The sequence below is a fragment of the Bombina bombina genome, chromosome 7 (genome assembly GCF_027579735.1).
Source record: "Bombina bombina isolate aBomBom1 chromosome 7, aBomBom1.pri, whole genome shotgun sequence".
Lineage (NCBI taxonomy): Eukaryota > Metazoa > Chordata > Amphibia > Anura > Bombinatoridae > Bombina > Bombina bombina.
Window position 1 is genome coordinate 8,824,580 of NC_069505.1, and position 19,610 is coordinate 8,844,189.

The 19,610-nt window shown below is 46.1% G+C and overlaps 1 protein-coding gene across 2 annotated transcripts in view; it reads right to left on the reverse strand.

Moving 5' to 3' along the window:
* The window catches only part of LOC128665755 (reticulon-3), a 284,724-nt gene that overhangs the window by 77,156 nt on the left and 187,958 nt on the right, over positions 1-19,610 (reverse strand). For both annotated transcript variants that reach the window (XM_053719947.1, XM_053719946.1), the window contains exons 5-6: positions 2,766-2,904; positions 2,319-2,388 (exon numbers count right to left, since the gene is read on the reverse strand). In XM_053719947.1, coding sequence (XP_053575922.1) covers positions 2,319-2,388; positions 2,766-2,904 — 209 coding nt within the window. The remainder of the gene's footprint in view (positions 1-2,318; positions 2,389-2,765; positions 2,905-19,610) is intronic.

Here is a 19,610-nt window from a genome sequence, read left to right on the forward strand (position 1 = left end):
GGTAGGGAGTCAGTGAGTGCTGTATAACTATTAGATAGTAAGCTCTGCAGGGCAGGAGTCAGTGAGTGCTGTATAGTTATTAGATAGTAAGCTCTGCAGGGCAGGAGTCAGTGAGCGCTGTATAGCTATTAGATAGTAAGCTCTGCAGGGCAGGGAGTCAGTGAGTGCTGTATAGCTATTAGATAGTAAGCTCTGCAGGGCGTCAGTGAGCGCTGTATAGCTATTAGATAGTAAGCTCTGTAGGGCGTCAGTGAGCGCTGTATAGCTATTAGATAGCAAGCTCTGCAGGGCGTCAGTGAGCGCTGTATAGCTATTAGATAGTAAGCTCTGCAGGGCGTCAGTGAGCGCTGTATAGCTATTAGATAGTAAGCTCTGCAGGGCGTCAGTGAGCGCTGTGTAGCTATTAGATAGTAAGCTCTGCAGGGCAGGGAATCAGTGAGTGTTCTATATCTAATAGACAGTAAGCTCTGCAGGGCAGGGAGTCAGTGAGTGCTGTACAGCTATTAGGTAGTAAGCTCTGCACGGCAGGGAGTCAGTGAGTGCTGTACAGCTATTAGGTAATAAGCTCTGCAGGGCAGGAAGTCAGTGAGTGCTGTATAGCTATTAGATAGTAAACTCTGCAGGGCAGGGCGTCAGTGAGTGCTGTATAGCTATTAGATAGTAAGCTCTGCAGGGCAGGGAGTCAGTGAGCGCTGTATAGCTATTAGATAGTAAACTCTGCAGGGCAGGGCGTCAGTGAGTGCTGTATAGCTATTAGATAGTAAGCTCTGCAGGGCAGGGAGTCAGTTAGTGCTGTATAGCTATTAGATAGTAAGCTCTGCAGGGCAGGGAGTCAGTGAGCGCGGTATAGCTATTAGATAGTAAGCTCTGCAGGGCAGGGAGTCAGTTGGTGCTGTATAGCTATTAGATAGTAAGCTCTGCGGGGCAGGGAGTCAGTGAGCGCTGTATAGCTATTAGATAGTAAGCTCTGCGGGGCAGGGAGTCAGTGAGCGCTGTATAGCTATTAGATAGTAAGCTCTGCAGGGAAGGGAGTCAGTGAGCGCTGTATAGTTATTAGATAGTAAGCTCTGCAGGGCAGGGAATCAGTGAGCGCTCTATAGCTATTAGATAGTAAGCTCTGCAGGGCAGGGTGTCAGTGAGCGCTGTATAGCTATTAGATAGTAAGCTCTGCAGGGCAGGGAGTCAGTGAACGCTGTATAGCTATTAGATAGTAAGCTCTGCAGGGCAGGGAGTCAGTGAGTGCTGTATAACTATTAGATAGTAAGCTCTGCAGGGCAGGAGTCAGTGAGTGCTGTATAGTTATTAGATAGTAAGCTCTGCAGGGCAGGAGTCAGTGAGCGCTGTATAGCTATTAGATAGTAAGCTCTGCAGGGCAGGGAGTCAGTGAGTGCTGTATAGCTATTAGATAGTAAGATCTGCAGGGCGTCAGTGAGCGCTGTATAGCTATTAGATAGTAAGCTCTGTAGGGCGTCAGTGAGCGCTGTATAGCTATTAGATAGTAAGCTCTGCAGGGCAGGGAGTCAGTGAGTGCTGTATAGCTATTAGATAGTAAGATCTGCAGGGCGTCAGTGAGCGCTGTATAGCTATTAGATAGTAAGCTCTGTAGGGCGTCAGTGAGCGCTGTATAGCTATTAGATAGTAAGCTCTGTAGGGCGTCAGTGAGCGCTGTATAGCTATTAGATAGTAAGCTCTGCAGGGCAGGGAGTTAGTAAGTGCTGTATAGTTATTAGATAGTAAGCTCTGCAGGGCGTCAGTGAGCGCTGTATAGCTATTAGATAGTAAGATCTGCAGGGCGTCAGTGAGCGCTGTATAGCTATTAGATAGTAAGCTCTGTAGGGCGTCAGTGAGCGCTGTATAGCTATTAGATAGCAAGCTCTGCAGGGCGTCAGTGAGCGCTGTATAGCTATTAGATAGTAAGCTCTGCAGGGCGTCAGTGAGCGCTGTATAGCTATTAGATAGTAAGCTCTGCAGGGCGTCAGTGAGCGCTGTGTAGCTATTAGATAGTAAGCTCTGCAGGGCGTCAGTGAGCGCTGTGTAGCTATTAGATAGTAAGCTCTGCAGGGCAGGGAATCAGTGAGCGCTGTATAGCTATTATATAGTAAGCTCTGCAGGGCAGGGAGTCAGTGAGTGCTGTATAGCTATTAGATAGTAAGCTCTGTAGCACAGGGTGCCAACAAGCACTTTGCAATGTAATTACATGTTGTATTTTGTCAGGAAAGCATCTTACAAGACTACAATTAAGATTATTTGTTATATAGGCGTTTTGAAAAGCGGCAATAAATGGCCCGTTACGGATGTATAACAATGCTTTCTCTTACCAAGTATAAGAAGAGTGATTCCATTAAATACCGCTCCTACATAGGTCATCAGCCACATGAGAAGAGCAAGCTGTGGGGAAAAAGTTTTTTTAAAGAGATATATACACACGCTATTTCATATAAAAAATAAATGTAAAGGAGCAATGTTTAATAGATTTAATGCTCTGCAGCCGGTATAATAAGTAATTGTAAAGTAAAGTATAGGGGTATAGTGAAACGAATGCTGACAATAGCCACGGTCTGGGCGCTGGACTCGTTACAGTAAAAGTGCAATACACAGATATGAGCACATACAGATATCTGTGTATTGCACTTTTACCGTATTAAATACAGCGCCCAGACCGTGGCTATTGTCAGCATTCGTTTCACTAAAGAGCGCAGAATAATGACATTGTGCAAATCCTTTATGTAAACTTATTCCCTGTGAGATAATAAAATAAGCTTCACCTTAAGTGAATCTACAAGGTCCTCCACCAGGAAGAGCCGTACGAGCTGTTTCAGTGCACGATTTACATGAGCAAGAGACGAGTTAACCTTCTGTTGTAGTTTTTCTGAGGACAGAGTGATGTCTTTTTCCAGTAGATCTCTGCAAGAAACAGACAAATATTGTATCTGTGCATTTTGTTCCCAACTGGTCTGTAACATTGTTTCTATAAGCTATGAGGAAATCAGAGCGCGACGGAGGGCGCGAGAGGAAAAAAAAGAGCGAGAGAAAGAAAGAGCAAGAGAAAGAAAAAGAGAGAGAGAGAGAGGGAGAGAGAAAAAGAAAAACAAAAAGTAAATTTATGCTTACCTGATAAATTAATTTCTTCTATGGTACGACAAGTCCACGGATTCATCCTTACTTGTGGGATATTATCCTCCTGCTAACAGAAAGTGGCAAACAGCACCACAGCAGAGCTGTCTATATAGCTCCTCCCTTAGCTCCACCCCCCAGTCATTTGACCGAAGGTACCGGAAGGAAAAGGAGAAACTACAAGGTGCAGAGGTGACGGAAGTTTAAATAAAAAAAACTATAATCTGTCTTAAAATGACAGGGCGGGCCGTGGACTCGTCTTACCATAGAAGAAATTAATTTGTCAGGTAAACATAAATTTACTTTTCTTCTATAAAGGTAAGATGCATCCTTTACTTGTGGGATACAATACCAAAGCTACAGGACACGGATGAAGAGAGGGACAAGACAGATGGTTAAACAGAAGGCACCACTGCTTGAAGAACTCTTCTCCCAAAAATAGCCTCCGAAGAAGCAAATTTGTAAAATTTGTAAAAGGTATGAAGCAAAGTCGCAGCCTTACAAATCTGTTCAACAGAAGCATCATTTTTAAAAGCCCATGTGGAAGCCACCGCTCTAGTAGAGTGAGCTGTAATCCTATCAGGAGGCTGCTGTCCAGCAGTCTCGTATGCCAAAACGGATGATGCTTTTCAGCCAAAAGGCAAGAGAGGTAGCCGTAGCTTTTTGACCTCTACGTTTTCCAGAATAGACAACAAACAAAAAAGATGTTTGACGGAAATCTTTGGTCGCTTGCAAGTAAAACTTTAAAGCACGAACCACGTCCAAGTTGTGCAATAGACGCTCCTTCTTAGAGGAAGGATTAGGACACAGAGAAGGAACAACAATTTCCTGATTAATATTCTTATTAGTAACAACCTTAGGAAGGAATCCAGGTTTGGTACGCAAAACCACCTTATCAGCATGGAAAACAAGATAAGGCGAGTCGCATTGCAATGCAGATAGTTCAGAAACTCTTCGAGCCGAAGAGATAGCAACTAAAAACAGAACTTTCCAAGATAGAAGCTTAATATCTATGAAATGCATAGGTTCAAACGGAACCCCTTGAAGAACCTTAAGAACTAAATTCAAACTCCAAGGCGGAGCAACAGGTTTAAACACAGGCTTGATTCTAACTAAAGCCTGACAGAACGACTGAACGTCTGGAACATCTACCAGACGCTTGTGCAGTAGAATTGATAAAGCAGATATCTGTCCCTTTAAGGAACTAGCTGATAGCCCCTTCTCCAATCCTTCTTGGACAAAGGACAAAATCCTAGGAATCCTGATCTTACTCCATGAGTAGACTTTGGATTCGCACCAATAAAGATATTTACGCCATATCTTATGATAAATTTTCCTGGTGACAGGCTTTCGAGCCTGAATCAAGGTATCTATGACCAACTCAGAGAACCCCCGCTTGGATAAGATCAAGCGTTCAATCTCCAAGCAGTCAGTCGCAGAGAAACTAGATTTGGATGCTGGAACGGACCTTGAATCAGAAGGTCCTGTCTCAGTGGCAGAGTCCATGGTGGAAGAGATGACATGTCCACCAGGTCTGCATACCAAGTCCTGCGTGGCCACGCGGGTGCTATCAAAATCACTGAAGCTCTCTCCTGTTTGATTATGGCAATCAAACGAGGAAGGAGAGGAAATGGTGGAAACACATAAGCCAGGATGAACGACTAGGGTACTGCTAGAGCATCTATCAGTACTGCCTGAGGATCCCTTGACCTGGACCTGTATTGAGGAAGCTTGGCATTCTGACGAGACGCCATCAGATCCAATTCTGGTGTGCCCCATTGCTGAATCAATTGTGCAAACACCTCAGGATGGAGTTCCCATTCCCCCCGGATGAAAAGTCTGACGACTTAGAAAATCCGCTTCCCAGTTCTCCACTCCTAGGATATAGATTGCTGATAGATGGCAAGAGTGAGTCTCTGCCCATTGAATTATTTTGGTAACCTCTATCATCGCTAGAGAACTCTTTGTTCCCCCCTGATGATTGATATATGTTACAGTCGTGATATTGTCCGACTGGAATCTTATGAATCTGGCCGACGCCAGCTGAGGCCACGCCTGAAGCGCGTTGAATTTCGCTCTCAGTTCTAGAATATTTATCAGGAGGAGAGCCTCCTCCTGAGTCCATAATCCCTGTGCTTTCAGGGAATTCCAGACTGCATCCCAGCCCAATAGGCTGGCGTCCGTCGTCACTATGACCCACGCTGGCCTGCGGAAACACATTTCCTTGGACAGATGATCCTGTGACAACCACCAAAGAAGAGAGTCTCTGGTCTCTTGGTCCAGATGTATCTGAGGAGATAAATCTGCATAATCCCCATTCCACTGTTTGAGCATGCAAAGTTGCAGTGGTCTGAGATGCAAGCGAGCAAACGGAACTATGTCCATTGCCGCTACCATTAAGCCGATTAACTCCATACACTGAGCCACTGACGGGCGAGGAATGGAATGAAGAGCTCGGCAGATGGATAACATTTTTGATTTCCTGACCTCCGTCAGAAATTTTTTCATGTCCACCTAATCTATCAGAGTTCCCAGGAATGGACCTCTTGTGAGAGGGATAAGTGAACCCTTCTGTATGTTCACCTTCCACCCGTGAGATCTTAGAAAAGCCACCACGATGCCCATGTGAGACTTGGCTAGTTGGAAAGTTGACGCCTGGATTAAGATATCGTCCAGATAAAGCGCCACAGCTATGCCCCGCAGCCATAGAACCGCCAGAAAGGACCCTAGCACCTTTGTGAAAATTCTGGGAGCTGTGGCCAACCCGAAGGGAAGAGCCACAAACTGGTAATGCTTGTCCAGAAAGGCGAACCTGAGGAACTGGTGATGATCTTTGTGGATAGGAATGTGTAGATACGCATCCTTTAAGTCCACGGTGGTCATATATGGACCCTCCTGGATCATTGGCAAAATAGTCCGAATGGTCTCCATCTTGAAGGATTGGACTCTGAGGAATTTGTTTAGGATCTTGAGATCCAAAATTGGTCTGAAGGTTCCCTCTTTTTTGGGAACCACAAACAGATTGGAGTAGAACCCTTGCCCCAGTTCTGTTTTCGGAACTGGTCAGATCACTCCCATGGTATAAAGGTCTTCTACACAGCGTAAGAACGCCTCTCTTTTTGTCTGGTTTACAGACAATTGAGAAAGATGGAATCTCCCCCTTGGGGGAGAATCTTTGAAATCTAGAAGATACCCCTGGGTTACTATTTCTAAAGCCCAGGAGTCCTGAACGTCTCTTGCCCAAGCCTGAGCGGAGAGAGAAAGTCTGCCCCCTACTAGATCTGGTCCCGGATCGGGGGCTACCCCTTCATGCTGTCTTGGTGGCAGCAGCAGGCTTCTTGGCCTGTTTACCCTTGTTCCAAGTCTGGTTAGTTCTCCAGACTGACTTGGATTGAGCAAAATTCCCCTCTTGCTTTGCGGCAGGGGAAGAGGTAGAGGGACCACCTTTGAAGTTCCGAAAGGAACGAAAATTATTTTGTTTGGTCCTCATCTTATTCGTCTTATCCTGAGGAAGGGCATGGCCTTTCCCTCCAGTGATGTCTGAAATGATCTCTTTCAGTTCAGGCCCGAATAGGGTCTTACCCTTGAAAGGGATGGCTAAAAGCTTAGCTTTTGATGACACATCAGCAGACCAGGACTAAAGCCATAACGCTCTACGCGCTAAAATGGCAAAACCTGAATTCTTCGCAGCTAATTCAGCCAATTGAAAAGCGGCATCTGTAATGAAAGAATTAGCTAGCTTGAGAGCCCTAATTCTATCCAGAATATCATCTAATGGGGTCTCAACCTGAAGAGCCTCTTCCAGAGCCTCGAACCAAAAGGACGCTGCAGTAGTTACAGGAACAATGCACGCTATAGGTTGGAGAAGAAAACCTTGGTGAACAAATATTTTCTTCAGAAGACCGTCTAATTTTTTATCCATAGGATCTTTGAAAGCACAACTGTTCTTGATAGGTATAGTTGAACGCTTAGCCAGGGTAGAAATAGCTCCCTCCACCTTAGGGACCGTCTTCCAGGAGTCCCGCACGGCGTCAGATATGGGAAACATTTTCTTAAAAGTAGGAGGGGGAGCAAACGGAATACCTGGTCTATCTCACTCCTTAGTAACAATTTCCGAAATCCTCTTAGGGACTGGAAAAACATCAGTGTAGGCAGGAACCTCTAGGAATCTGTTTTACACAATTTCTCTGGAACTACAATAGGGTCACAATCATCCAGAGTCGCTAAAACCTCCCTGAGCAATAAGCGGAGGTGTTCTAGTTTAAATTTAAAAGCCGTCATATCTGAATCTGTCTGAGGGAACATATTTCCTGAATCAGAAATCTCTCCCTCAGCCAGCAAATCCCTCACTTCAGAACATTGTGAGGGTACATTGGATATGGCTAATAAAGCGTCAGAGGGCTCAGCGTTTGTTCTCACACCAGACCTACTGCGCTTCCCCTGCAACCCCGGCAGCTTAGATAAAACCTCTATGAGGGTAGTATTCATAACAGCGGCCAAATCTTGGAGGGTGAAAGAATTAGACGCACTAGAAGTACTTGGCGTCGCTTGTGCGGGCTTTAACGGTTGTGACACTTGGAGAGAATTAGATGGCAAAACCTGATTCTCTTCTGACTGAGAATCATCCTGCGACATACTTTAAGTAGCTAAAATATGTTCTTTACAATTTATTGACCTTTCAGTGCATGAGGGACACATTCTAAGTGGAGGTTCCACAATGGCTTCTAAACATATTGAACATTGACTTTCCTCAATGTCAGACATGTTGAACAGGCTAGTAATGTCTACAAGCAAGCATGAAAACACTTTATTTAGTGAAAAAAACAACAATCTTAAAAAACGGTACTGTGCCTTTAAGAAAAAAAAGCATACACGTTCTGCAAAACAGCCTAAACATGCACCAAATTTTTCAAAATTTTGTATGTAGACACAATATAGGTAGTTAAGATTGCAGCACAATTTTTTTTTTTATCAATTAACCCCTTAATTTGCAAACCGGATCGAAAATTGGCCCAGATCCGGAAAAAAAACACTCAGCACCTTGCCACAGCCCTGCTGTGGCCCTACCTGCCCTCAGGTATCGAAAATGTGGGGTAAATTCTTCGATTTGGCCCAAAAAATACACCAGGGCCCTCAGGAGTTAGAGCTTGCTGCTTGCTGATAAAACTAACTGCGCATCTGAGGCGCGAAAATAGGCCCCGCCCATCTCACTCGATCTCTCCACAGCCTTAAAGAACCGCACCAGAGCGGTTATAACTAGCCATGTGGGTTCTGAGACCCAAAAGTTAAGCCATGTGTGCTCTTAATAAAGTCTGCCCAAAACGTTATTGCCCACAAAACGTTAAAGCACTCCCAAATCAAAAAACGTTTGCTCACAAACATTTGCAATTCAGTGTCAACCATATTTGTAATTGGCCCCATATGCAAGCTAAGTAATGCCCTTATTTTAGCTCTAGGATTACTGCTTACCCTTACCCTCCTGGGTATAATGTCAGTCTTTCTGAAATACAGTCTCTCCAGAAAAATATGACTGAACATACCTCACTGCTGCATAGCATGAAACCGTTCCTCACACTGAAGTTTCCTGTACTCCTCAGCTTCTGTGGGAACAGTAAATGGACCTTAGTTACAAATGCTAAGATCATCATCCTCCAGGCAGCAGTCTTCATCCATCTGCTGCCTGAGAGTAAATAGTACACACCGGTACCATTTAAAATAAACTCTTGCTTGAAGAAATTAAAAACTAATATTTTATCACCTCTTTCACTTTATCCTTCCGAGTACTTAGAGTAGGCAAAGAGAATGACTGGGGGGTGGAACTAAGGGAGGAGCTATATAGACAGCTCTGCTGTGGTGCTCTTTGCCACTTCCTGTTAGCAGGAGGATAATATCCCACAAGTAAAGGATGAATCTGTGGACTCGTCTTACCTTTATAGAAGAAATTATGCTTACCTGATAATTTTCTTTTCTTCTGACGGAAAGAGTACACAGCTGCATTCATTACTTTTGGGAATTCAGAACCTGGCCACCAGGAGGAGGCAAAGACACCCCAGCCAAAGGCTTAAATACTCCTCCCACTCCCCTCATCCCCCAGTCACTCTGCCGAGGAACAAGGAACAGTAGGAGAAATATCAGGGTGAAAAAAGGTGCCAGAAGAACAAAAATGTTATGCCGCCCCATAGATAAAACGCGGGAGGGAGCTGTGGACTCTTCCCGTCAGAAGAAAAGAAAATGATCAGTTAAGCATAATTTATGTTTTTCTTCTTAAACGGGAAGAGTCCACAGCTGCATTCATTACTTTTGGGAAAACAATACCCAAGTAAAAAGACACTGAATGCAAACAAACAAAGGGTGGGTACAAAAAAAGCGGCTCCTTCGAAAGGCACCACAGCTTGAAATTACTTGACACCCTACAAAAAACTACATACGACAAGGGAAAAACCGGAAGCCCGGATAACTACTTATCAGTTACACAACCTGCAAAGCCGTGCTAGAGACCAATCAGACCCAGAGTCTGCTGAGCACAAGGCTTCCGAGTAGTCAGCCCTGTGGCACTCAACTCCCACAAAAAACATTTCTGACCTAAAACCAAAAAACCTCTATCAACCCCCGAGAGGGAGAGTAGATAAACCCATAAGAGATCCGAAGGACCATCCAACACAGGCTCAAGTCAAACTGGTCAAAAACACCAATCTACCCCCGAGAGGAAAAATAGCGGACCCCATGAGATCCAAAGGACCAAATCAAACTTAGAGCAACCCGAGGTTGCCACAGGAGCACTGTCCAGGGAAACACACTTCCTAGGAGGACAGGGACCAGAAGATAAGTCCATAGTCAGGAGAAGACGTCACTAGGATGACCGTAAGGTCACCCTCATATCCCTGACACAGCACCATACCAACTATGGTGTTCCAGAAAACCGCGAGCTCCCCCTTGCAGCCTAGACAAGTCAAAACCCGTCAGGCTAGACAAACAGAGACAGAAAACCCGGCCTAGCAGCTTAAAATGAGCTCTCCAAGAGGGCACAGAGCCACCTGTGAGCAAAACTTGCGATGACCAATCAACAGGCAGCAAAGCTGTCCTAAGCCGAAAAATCTCGACAACAGCTCCCGACCAGAAAAATTCGGAATCCATGGAGCGATCCATCCCGGCAGCAGCCGCCGCCAGTATAGAGATGGCACTAAAAATCCCCCCAACAAAGGAGGACAGATTCAATAAAAGTAAACGGTCCATACTGCAAAAAGCAGACTGATCCACGGCCTTCCTTCCAGGATAACGGTCCCAGCCGAAAGGCTAGTGAAAGACTGAAGACAAGTCACAGACCTTCGGAAGAAAAAAAAAAAGGATGGACCTAAGAGGAATCAAAACCCCCAGAGTAGAACTCTGACTGCTACTAAAAACATAAATTATGCTTACCTGATAATTTTATTTCCATCGAAGGGAGGAGAGTCCATGGCTTCATTCATTACTTGTGGGAATTAAGAACCTGGCCACCAGGAGGAGGCAAAGACACCCCAGCCAAATGCTTAAATACCTCCCCCACTCTCCTCATCCACCGGTCATTCTGCCGAGGGAACAAGGAACAGTAGGAGAAATATCAGGGTATAAATGGTGCCAGAAGAGAATATTAAATTTAGGTCCGCCCATCAGAGATACGGGCGGGGACTGTGGACTCTCCTCCCCTCGATGGAAATAAAATTATCAGGTAAGCATAATTTATGTTTTCCATCTAAAGGGGAGGAGAGTCCACGGCGGACCCTTAATCTGAGGGCACCACAGCCTGTAGAACCTCTCTCCCAAAAACCGCTTCCGCAGAGGCAAACATGTCAAATTTGTAAAACTTAGCGAAGGTATGCAAGGAGGACCAGGTAGCCACCTTGCAAATCTGCTCCATAAAAGCCTCATTCTTGAAGGCCGAAGATGAAGCTACCGCTCTAGTGGAATGAGCCGTAATCCTCTCTGAGGAGTCTTATGACCCACTGTCTCAAAGGCCAAGCGGAACAGGCTCCTCAGCCAAAAAGACAAAGAAGCCCTCTGAACCCTACGCTTCCCTGAATACACGACAAAAAGAGAGAGTTAGATTGTCTGAAATCCTTTGTGGCCTGAAGATAAAATTTCAGGGAACGAACTATGTCCAGATTATGAAATAACCTCCCCTTAGGAGAAGAAGGAATAGGACACAAAGAAGGAACGACTATCTCCTGATTGATGTTGCGGTTAGATACCACCTTGGGGAGAAACCCCACACCAGGGCGAAAAACAGGCTTATCCGCATGAAACACCAGATAAGGGGGCTCAGATAGCAAGGCCGCCAGCTCAGAAACCCTGCGTACCGATGCAATGGCCAACAAAAAGAGAACCTTCCACGATAGAATTTATATGTCAAGAAAATGCATAGGTTCAAACGGAACCTTCTGCAAAACCTTAAGTACCAAGTTTAAGCTCCAAGGGGGAGCAGACTGCTTAAAGACAGGCCTGATTTGAGATAGGGCCTGAACAAAGGATTGTATGTCCGGGAGATCAGCGAGTCTCCTGTGTAACAGAACAGATAAAGCCGAAATTTGCCCCTTTAGGGAACTAGCAGCGAGACCCTTATCCAATCCTTCTTGAAGAAAGGACAAAATCCTGGATAGCCTCACCCTGTGCCAAGGGTAGCCATGAGTCTCACACCAGGACGAGTAAGTCCTGCACACCTTATGATAGCTGCAACAAGTGACCGGCTTTCTTGCCTGAAATAGAGTGTCATTCACATTCTCCGCAAACCCCCTTTATTTATTATTATCGGTTATTTGTAGAGCGTCAACAGATTCCGCAGCGCCAAGACTAAGCGTTCAATATACATGCAGTCAGACTCAGAGAATCGAGATTTTGATGAAGACTCTTGGGGCCGTCCCCAGACCAAAGGGAAGAGCCACAAACTGGAAATGCTGATTCAGAAAGGCAAATCTGAGGAACCTGAAATGGTCCCTGTGAATCGGAACATGAAGGTAGGCATCCTTCAAGTCTATAGAGGTCATTAGCTGCCCCTCTTGAACTAGGGGCAGAATGGATTTGATAGTTTCCATTTTAAAGAATGGAACGGACAGGAACTTGTTTAAACATTTGAGGTCCAGAATCGGGCGGAACATGCCCTCTTTCTTTGGGACCACGAACAAATTGGAGTAATACCCGACCCCTTTCTGCCTGGGGTACTGGTATGATAACCCCTAGAGCAGAGAGATCCCACACACAACCCAGAAAGGCCTCTCTTTTTTGCGGCCTTGAAGACAAGTTTGACAGAAGCAATCTGCCCCTGGGCGGAGAGGACTTTAACCCTATCCTGTAGCCCTGGTCGACCACCTCCAGAACCCACGGGTCCTGAACATCCTGCAACCAGCCGTCTAAGAACAGACAATCTGCCCCCCACTCGGTCCGCAGACCAGTCGGGGGCCGTTCCTTAATGCGGACTTAGTCTCAGCAAGCTTCTTGTGCTGCTTAGACTTGTTCCAAGTTTGAGCAGGCTTCCAGGCACCCTTGGATTGGTCCATTTTCACGGTGGGCTGAGCGCGTTGTGCCTTATTCCCGCGAAAGGGACGAAAATTAGCACCCTTAGGCTTCGCCTTTTTATCATGGGGAAGGAAGGTACCCTTGCCTCCCGTAACCGTGGATATGATAGAGTTCAGGCCTGGACCGAAAAGGATCTTACCCCTGAAAGGCAAAGACAACAGCCTCGTCTTAGAGGTCATGTCAACCGATCAAGATTTAGCCACAGAGCTCTGCGTGCTAGAACCAAAAAACCTGACACCTTGGCATTCAGGCAGATAATCTGCATATTAGCGTCACAAATGAAAGAATTGGCCACCTTTAGGGCCTTAATCTTTTTCCTGCACCTCTTTGAAAGAGGGTTCACCCTCAATCATATCAAATAATGCATCGCACCAATATGACGCAGCTCCAGCAACCGCGGCTACCGCCGCTGCCGGTTAAAAAACAAACCCCGTGTGTTGAAACATCTTTCGCAACATGTTCTCCAACTTATCCAAAGGCTCCTTGAACGAAGAACTATCCTATAAAAGGAATTGTGCACTTAGCGAGCGTGGAGATGGCCCCATCCCCATCGGGACAGGGAAAAGCTTTTTAAATTGAGAAGGGGAAAAGGAAGAACCTAATCGCTCCCACTCATTTTTGATAATGTTCGCCATCTTGACAGGAACCGGGAAGGTCTGGGGAACCACCCTGTCCTTGTAAACCTTATCCAACTTAGGAATCGAGGGCTCCTCTGGTAATTTGGGTTCCGGAACCTCTAAGGTAGCCAGCACTTGCTTTAACAAAAAACGTAAGTTCTCCATTTTAAACCCGAAAACCGGGTTCCTCCGTTGCCGGAGGTTTAGATGACACTGACTCCGACCCTGAAAGGGCCTCTTCCGACGCATCGGATTGGGCCTCGTCATCGTACCACCTCTCTGGGGCGTCCAACAGACACAACTTCTGGGTCGGGACGCTATGAAAAGCTCTACGCTTGCGCTTAGCAGAACGCGGAAAAGCATGGATCACCTTAGCGACAGCCGTTTCAAGCTGGTCCGCAAAGTCCGACAGCCAAGCAATTTCCCCCGAAGGGTTAACAGTCGGACCCTGGGACGCTGCATGTGGTATAGGGGACGCCCATGGGGAACGCACCTCACAGGACAGAGACCCCTCAGAGGTGATTGGCTCAGTAGTGCTAGACATTCTCTTTTATGTTTGGAAGTCGTAGCCTTCTCAAGGCATGTGGAACACAGTTGCGCAGGCTGGTCTACCAGAACCTCACAATAAGCACAGGTATAAGACTTTGATAAAGAGGGAGTACCCTCTAACGCATCAGAATCCTCCATAGCTTTAGAAAAAAAGTCTAGAACAGGCACCTTTATAACCACCAATGGCCGGGGCACTCACCACCTCCTACGACCCGGACTCAGAAACCGCTACGTCTCCTCCACTGCAGATCAGACCGGAAGTGAAGAAACCCCACCCGGTCACAAGGATGACTACGCAGGACCGCCGCCCCTGCCAATAAGAAAGCACACAAAAAGCAAAAAAAAAAAAAAAAAAAAAAAAAAAGAGATAAGGCGCCACACTGTGGCCCTGCTTTTGTGCTATATTATGTAAAAATGAATCTACGCAGTGGAACAGGAACACGGCCCTTCAAGTGTGACAAGTAGTAGCTGCGCTCTTGACATGGACATGAGAGAAGAAAGCAATCTGCGAAACTAATCAACGCCGATTGCTAAAGGAGCTGTTAATATGAGTCGGGATGGTGTCACAAAGGGAAGCTCCCCCTGCATTTCCGAACTCCAACGTTCACCAAGGCCCTCAAGTTGAGAAGCTTAAAGGGCTACTTAAACTCCTGTCCCATAGCGAAGGGTAGAACCCCTCATAAGAGACCTCCGATATTCCGGCAACTTATCATGTACATACCCCCCCTGTTCAATAATCCCTTTATAGGAATTTTAACCCTTGATTCTATAAAGATAAAGGTGCCACACTGTGGCCCTGTCTTATGTGTTCTTATTTAAAAATGAAACAATCTTACCAGAATCTACGCCATGGAATAGGAACACGGCCCTTCAAGTGTGACAGGTGATAGCTGCGCTCCTGACATGGACTTGAGAGGAGAACGCAATCGGCGAAACTCGTCAACGCCGATTGCTATAGGAGCGGTTAATATGAGTCGGGATGGTGTCACAAAGGGAAGCACCCCCTGCATCTCCAGACTCCAACGTTCACGAAGGCCCTCTAGTTGAGCAGCTTAAAGGGCTACTTAAACTCCTGTCCCATAGTGAAGGGTAGAACCCCTCATAAGAGACCTCCGATATTCCGGCACCTCTCTGCCTCCTCCTGTGACGAAAGGCAAAGAATGACTGGGGGGGGGGGGGATGAGGGGAGTGGGGGAGGTATTTAAGCCTTTGGCTGGGGTGTCTTTGCCTCCTCCTGGTGGCCAGGTTCTTAATTCCCACTAGTATTGAATGAAACCGTGGACTCTCCTCCCCTTTATATGGAAAAATTGGCATGCTACCCTGAACCATGACAGGAACCTCATGCTCGGGTCCAAGGACCCCTACACTGCAGCCTTCCATAGAAAGGAACACTCCTCAAGGGACGAAAGCACTCTGACCCACAGCATTCTGATACCAGAATTCAATTCCGTGATTCTGAGAATGCAAGAGAGGGAAAAACCCTACGAGGCGAGAAAAACAAGGACCCACGGGCCCTTCACAGATACTGAGGTACCTCCAAATCAAGGAGAACATGTAAGAACCCCTTCCCCACCCTAGGTGAGAAGAAGAGGATTAAGCAACGGTAACCACCCTAACAATATAGGCTAAACCCCAATATTGTCAGTCCTGTTGGTACAGCAACTGAAGCCTACCAGGAAGCATCAGATGTCCCAGCAGACAAGTAAGGACCCGTCAGAAAACCTCAAACTGAAGCTTTAGGCTGATATTAATCTCCCATGAGAGTCAGAAACCCCCGCCCCCTCCAAAAGGGACACGCAGGAGAACCAAACCCTAGGGTTAAGCAGGACCGTCCATACCCGTTCCAGGCAAGAGACATGGTCCTAAGCCGGAGTCCTCAAAAACGGAACCGATCTGAATATCCAAAGCTCCTGAGGAACCCATAAGCTGCCTCCTATGGTTAGGAGCGCACCCAGACAGTGCCTTCCGCCATCTAAAGTCCTTAAATGTAAAGAACCTAGCAACATCCACAAACCCAAGAGTCTAAAAAAAGACTCCTGACCGGTTTTAGGAAATTAGGCAACCAATAACCCTGGATCGCAAGGTAATCCATGTAGACAGGCCTAACAACCTGACCCACACACTGGAAAAGATAAAATGGTCAATTTCCTGACCTCAGACAGGCGAAAAGACTAACTGACCCCAGACTTCCTACCCTTAAGCCCGAAGGGCTAGATCTGCAATAAGATCAACGGCTAGCATCCAAGAGTCTAAAGACCATGGTATGACAAGGGGCAGTTCTTATCTGGAAAAGTCGACAGTCTCCAGAGATTCGTGCAGGATCGGTCTCCCGACATCCATGAAATGGAATAACGGGAGCCTCGCAGCTCCTGGTAGAGAGGCAGGGTGGCCCCTGCACTCTTGATACTAAAGCAAACGAAACACTGAGAAAAGGAAGGAGGACATGCCCGCACATCCAGAACAAACGACCCAACCCAAGACGGGAGGGAAGGAATACCGCCACCGCAAAAGGAATGTCACTAGGCCACAGAGTCGTCACCCGGAGATACCGCAAGTGAAGACACAAATCGTCCACCAGATACTAGACCTCCGGAAGTCAATCACTCCAAGGAATGGAAACCTACGGTTCCTAGTCCCCAGGGACCCTCTGAGGTTCGATAATATGAACTAGAAAATATAACCTCGGTCTTAACCAAAGTGCGCAACTTCCGAAGAAGTGCCCATGCGACCACAAAATCGCAACGATCAGTTCCAGAGAAGAAGAAGAAGTTATAGTTATATTAGACGTGAGCTTCTACAAACAAATCAAATACATCCAATCCGGATCAAAAATAAAAGTAAGGCAGCACCCTCGGGTGAACACCCAAGGAAAAAAAAAATGTACGCCAACCGGACCAGCCGATCAGAGGCCCCCTTCTTCCAAGCTCAGAACTGGAACGATACATAAAAACATAAATTATGCTTACCTAATAATTTTATTTCCATTGTGGGGAGGAGAGTCTACGGCTTCATTCATTACTTGTGGGAATTAAGAGCCTGGCCACCAGGAGGAGGCAAAGACACCCCAGCCAAAAGCTTAAATACCTCCCCTACTCCCCTCATCTCCCAGTCATTCTGCAGAGGGAACAAGGAACAGCAGGAGAAATATTAGGGTATAAATGGTGCCAGAAGAAAATATTAAATTTAGGTCCGCCCATTGTAGATACGGGCGGGGGCCATGGACTCTCCTCCCCTCGATGGAAATAAAATTATCAGGTAAGCATAATTTATGATTTCCATCTAAAGAGGAGGAGAGTCCACGGCTTCATTCATTACTTGTGGGAAACATATGTTCAAGCTCTTAGAGGACACTGAATGAAACCGGAAGGGTACAATGCAGACCCCTAATCTGAGGGCACCACAGCCTGTAGAACTTTTCTCCCAAAAACAGCTTCCGCAGAAGTAAACAACGTCAAATTTGTAGAACTTAGTGAAGGTATGCAAGGAGGACCAGGTAGCCGCCTTGCAAATCTGTTCCATAGAAGCCTCATTTTTGAAGACCCAAGACGAAGCCACAGCTCTAGTTGAATGAGCCGTGATCCTCTGAGGAGGCTTATGTCCAGCTGTCACATAGGCCAAACGGATCAAGCTCCTCAGCCAAAAAGACAAAGAAGTAGCAGACGCCCTCTGACCCCTGCGCTTCCCTGAATACACAACAAAAAGTGACTTAGATTGTCTGAAATCCTTTGTGGCTTGAAGATAGAATTTCAACGCACAAACAACGTCCAGATTATGAAGTAACCTCTCCTTAGGAGAAGAAGAGTTAGGACATAAAGGAACAACTATCTCCTGATTGATGTTACGGTTGGACACCACCTTGGGGAGAAACCCCAAGCCTGTGCGAAGAACAGCCTTATCCGCATGAAACACCAGATAACAGAATTTATGTTTACCTGATAAATTACTTTCTCCAACGGTGTGTCCGGTCCACGGCATCATCCTTACTTGTGGGATATTCTCTTCCCCAACAGGAAATGGCAAAGAGCCCAGCAAAGCTGGTCACATGATCCCTCCTAGGCTCCGCCTTCCCCAGTCATTCGACCGACGTAAAGGAGGAATATTTGCATAGGAGAAATCATATGATACCGTGGTGACTGTAGTTAAAGAAAATAAATTATCAGACCTGATTAAAAAACCAGGGCGGGCCGTGGACCGGACACACCGTTGGAGAAAGTAATTTATCAGGTAAACATAAATTCTGTTTTCTCCAACATAGGTGTGTCCGGTCCACGGCGTCATCCTTACTTGTGGGAACCAATACCAAAGCTTTAGGACACGGATGAAGGGAGGGAGCAAATCAGGTCACCTAGATGGAAGGCACCACGGCTTGCAAAACCTTTCTCCCAAAAATAGCCTCAGAAGAAGCAAAAGTATCAAATTTGTAAAATTTAGTAAAAGTGTGCAGTGAAGACCAAGTCGCTGCCTTACATATCTGATCAACAGAAGCCTCGTTCTTGAAGGCCCATGTGGAAGCCACAGCCCTAGTGGAATGAGCTGTGATTCTTTCAGGAGGCTGCCGTCCGGCAGTCTCGTAAGCCAATCTGATGATGCTTTTAAGCCAAAAAGAGAGAGAGGTAGAAGTTGCTTTTTGACCTCTCCTTTTACCAGAATAAACAACAAACAAGGAAGATGTTTGTCTAAAATCCTTTGTAGCATCTAAATAGAATTTTAGAGCACGAACTACATCCAAATTGTGCAACAAACGTTCCTTCTTTGAAACTGGATTCGGACACAAAGAAGGCACGACTATCTCCTGGTTAATGTTTTTGTTAGAAACAACTTTCGGAAGAAAACCAGGTTTAGTACGCAAAACCACCTTATCTGCATGGAACACCAGATAAGGAGGAGAACACTGCAGAGCAGATAACTCTGAAACTCTTCTAGCAGAAGAAATTGCAACTAAAAACAAAACTTTCCAAGATAATAACTTAATATCAACGGAATGTAAGGGTTCAAACGGAACCCCCTGAAGAACTGAAAGAACTAAATTGAGACTCCAAGGAGGAGTCAAAGGTTTGTAAACAGGCTTGATTCTAACCAGAGCCTGAACAAAAGCTTGAACATCTGGCACAGCCGCCAGCTTTTTGTGAAGTAACACAGACAAAGCAGAAATCTGTCCCTTCAAAGAACTTGCAGATAATCCTTTCTCCAAACCTTCTTGAAGAAAGGATAGAATCTTAGGAATTTTTATCTTGTCCCAAGGGAATCCTTTAGATTCACACCAACAGATATATCTTTTCCATATTTTATGGTAGATTTTTCTAGTTACAGGCTTTCTGGCCTGAACAAGAGTATCAATGACAGAATCTGAGAACCCTCGCTTTGATAAAATCAAGCGTTCAATCTCCAAGCAGTCAGTTGGAGTGAGACCAGATTCAGATGTTCGAACGGACCTTGAACGAGAAGGTCCCGTCTCAAAGGTAGCTTCCATGGTGGAGCCGATGACATATTCACCAGGTCTGCATACCAAGTCCTGCGTGGCCACGCAGGAGCTATCAAGATCACCGATGCCCTCTCCTGATAGATCCTGGCTACCAGCCTGGGGATGAGAGGAAACGGTGGGAATACATACGCTAGTTTGAAGGTCCAAGGTGCTACTAGTGCATCTACTAGAGTCGCCTTGGGATCCCTGGATCTGGACCCGTAGCAAGGAACCTTGAAGTTCTGACGAGAGGCCATCAGATCCATGTCTGGAATGCCCCACAACTGAGTAATTTGGGCAAAGATTTCCGGATGGAGTTCCCA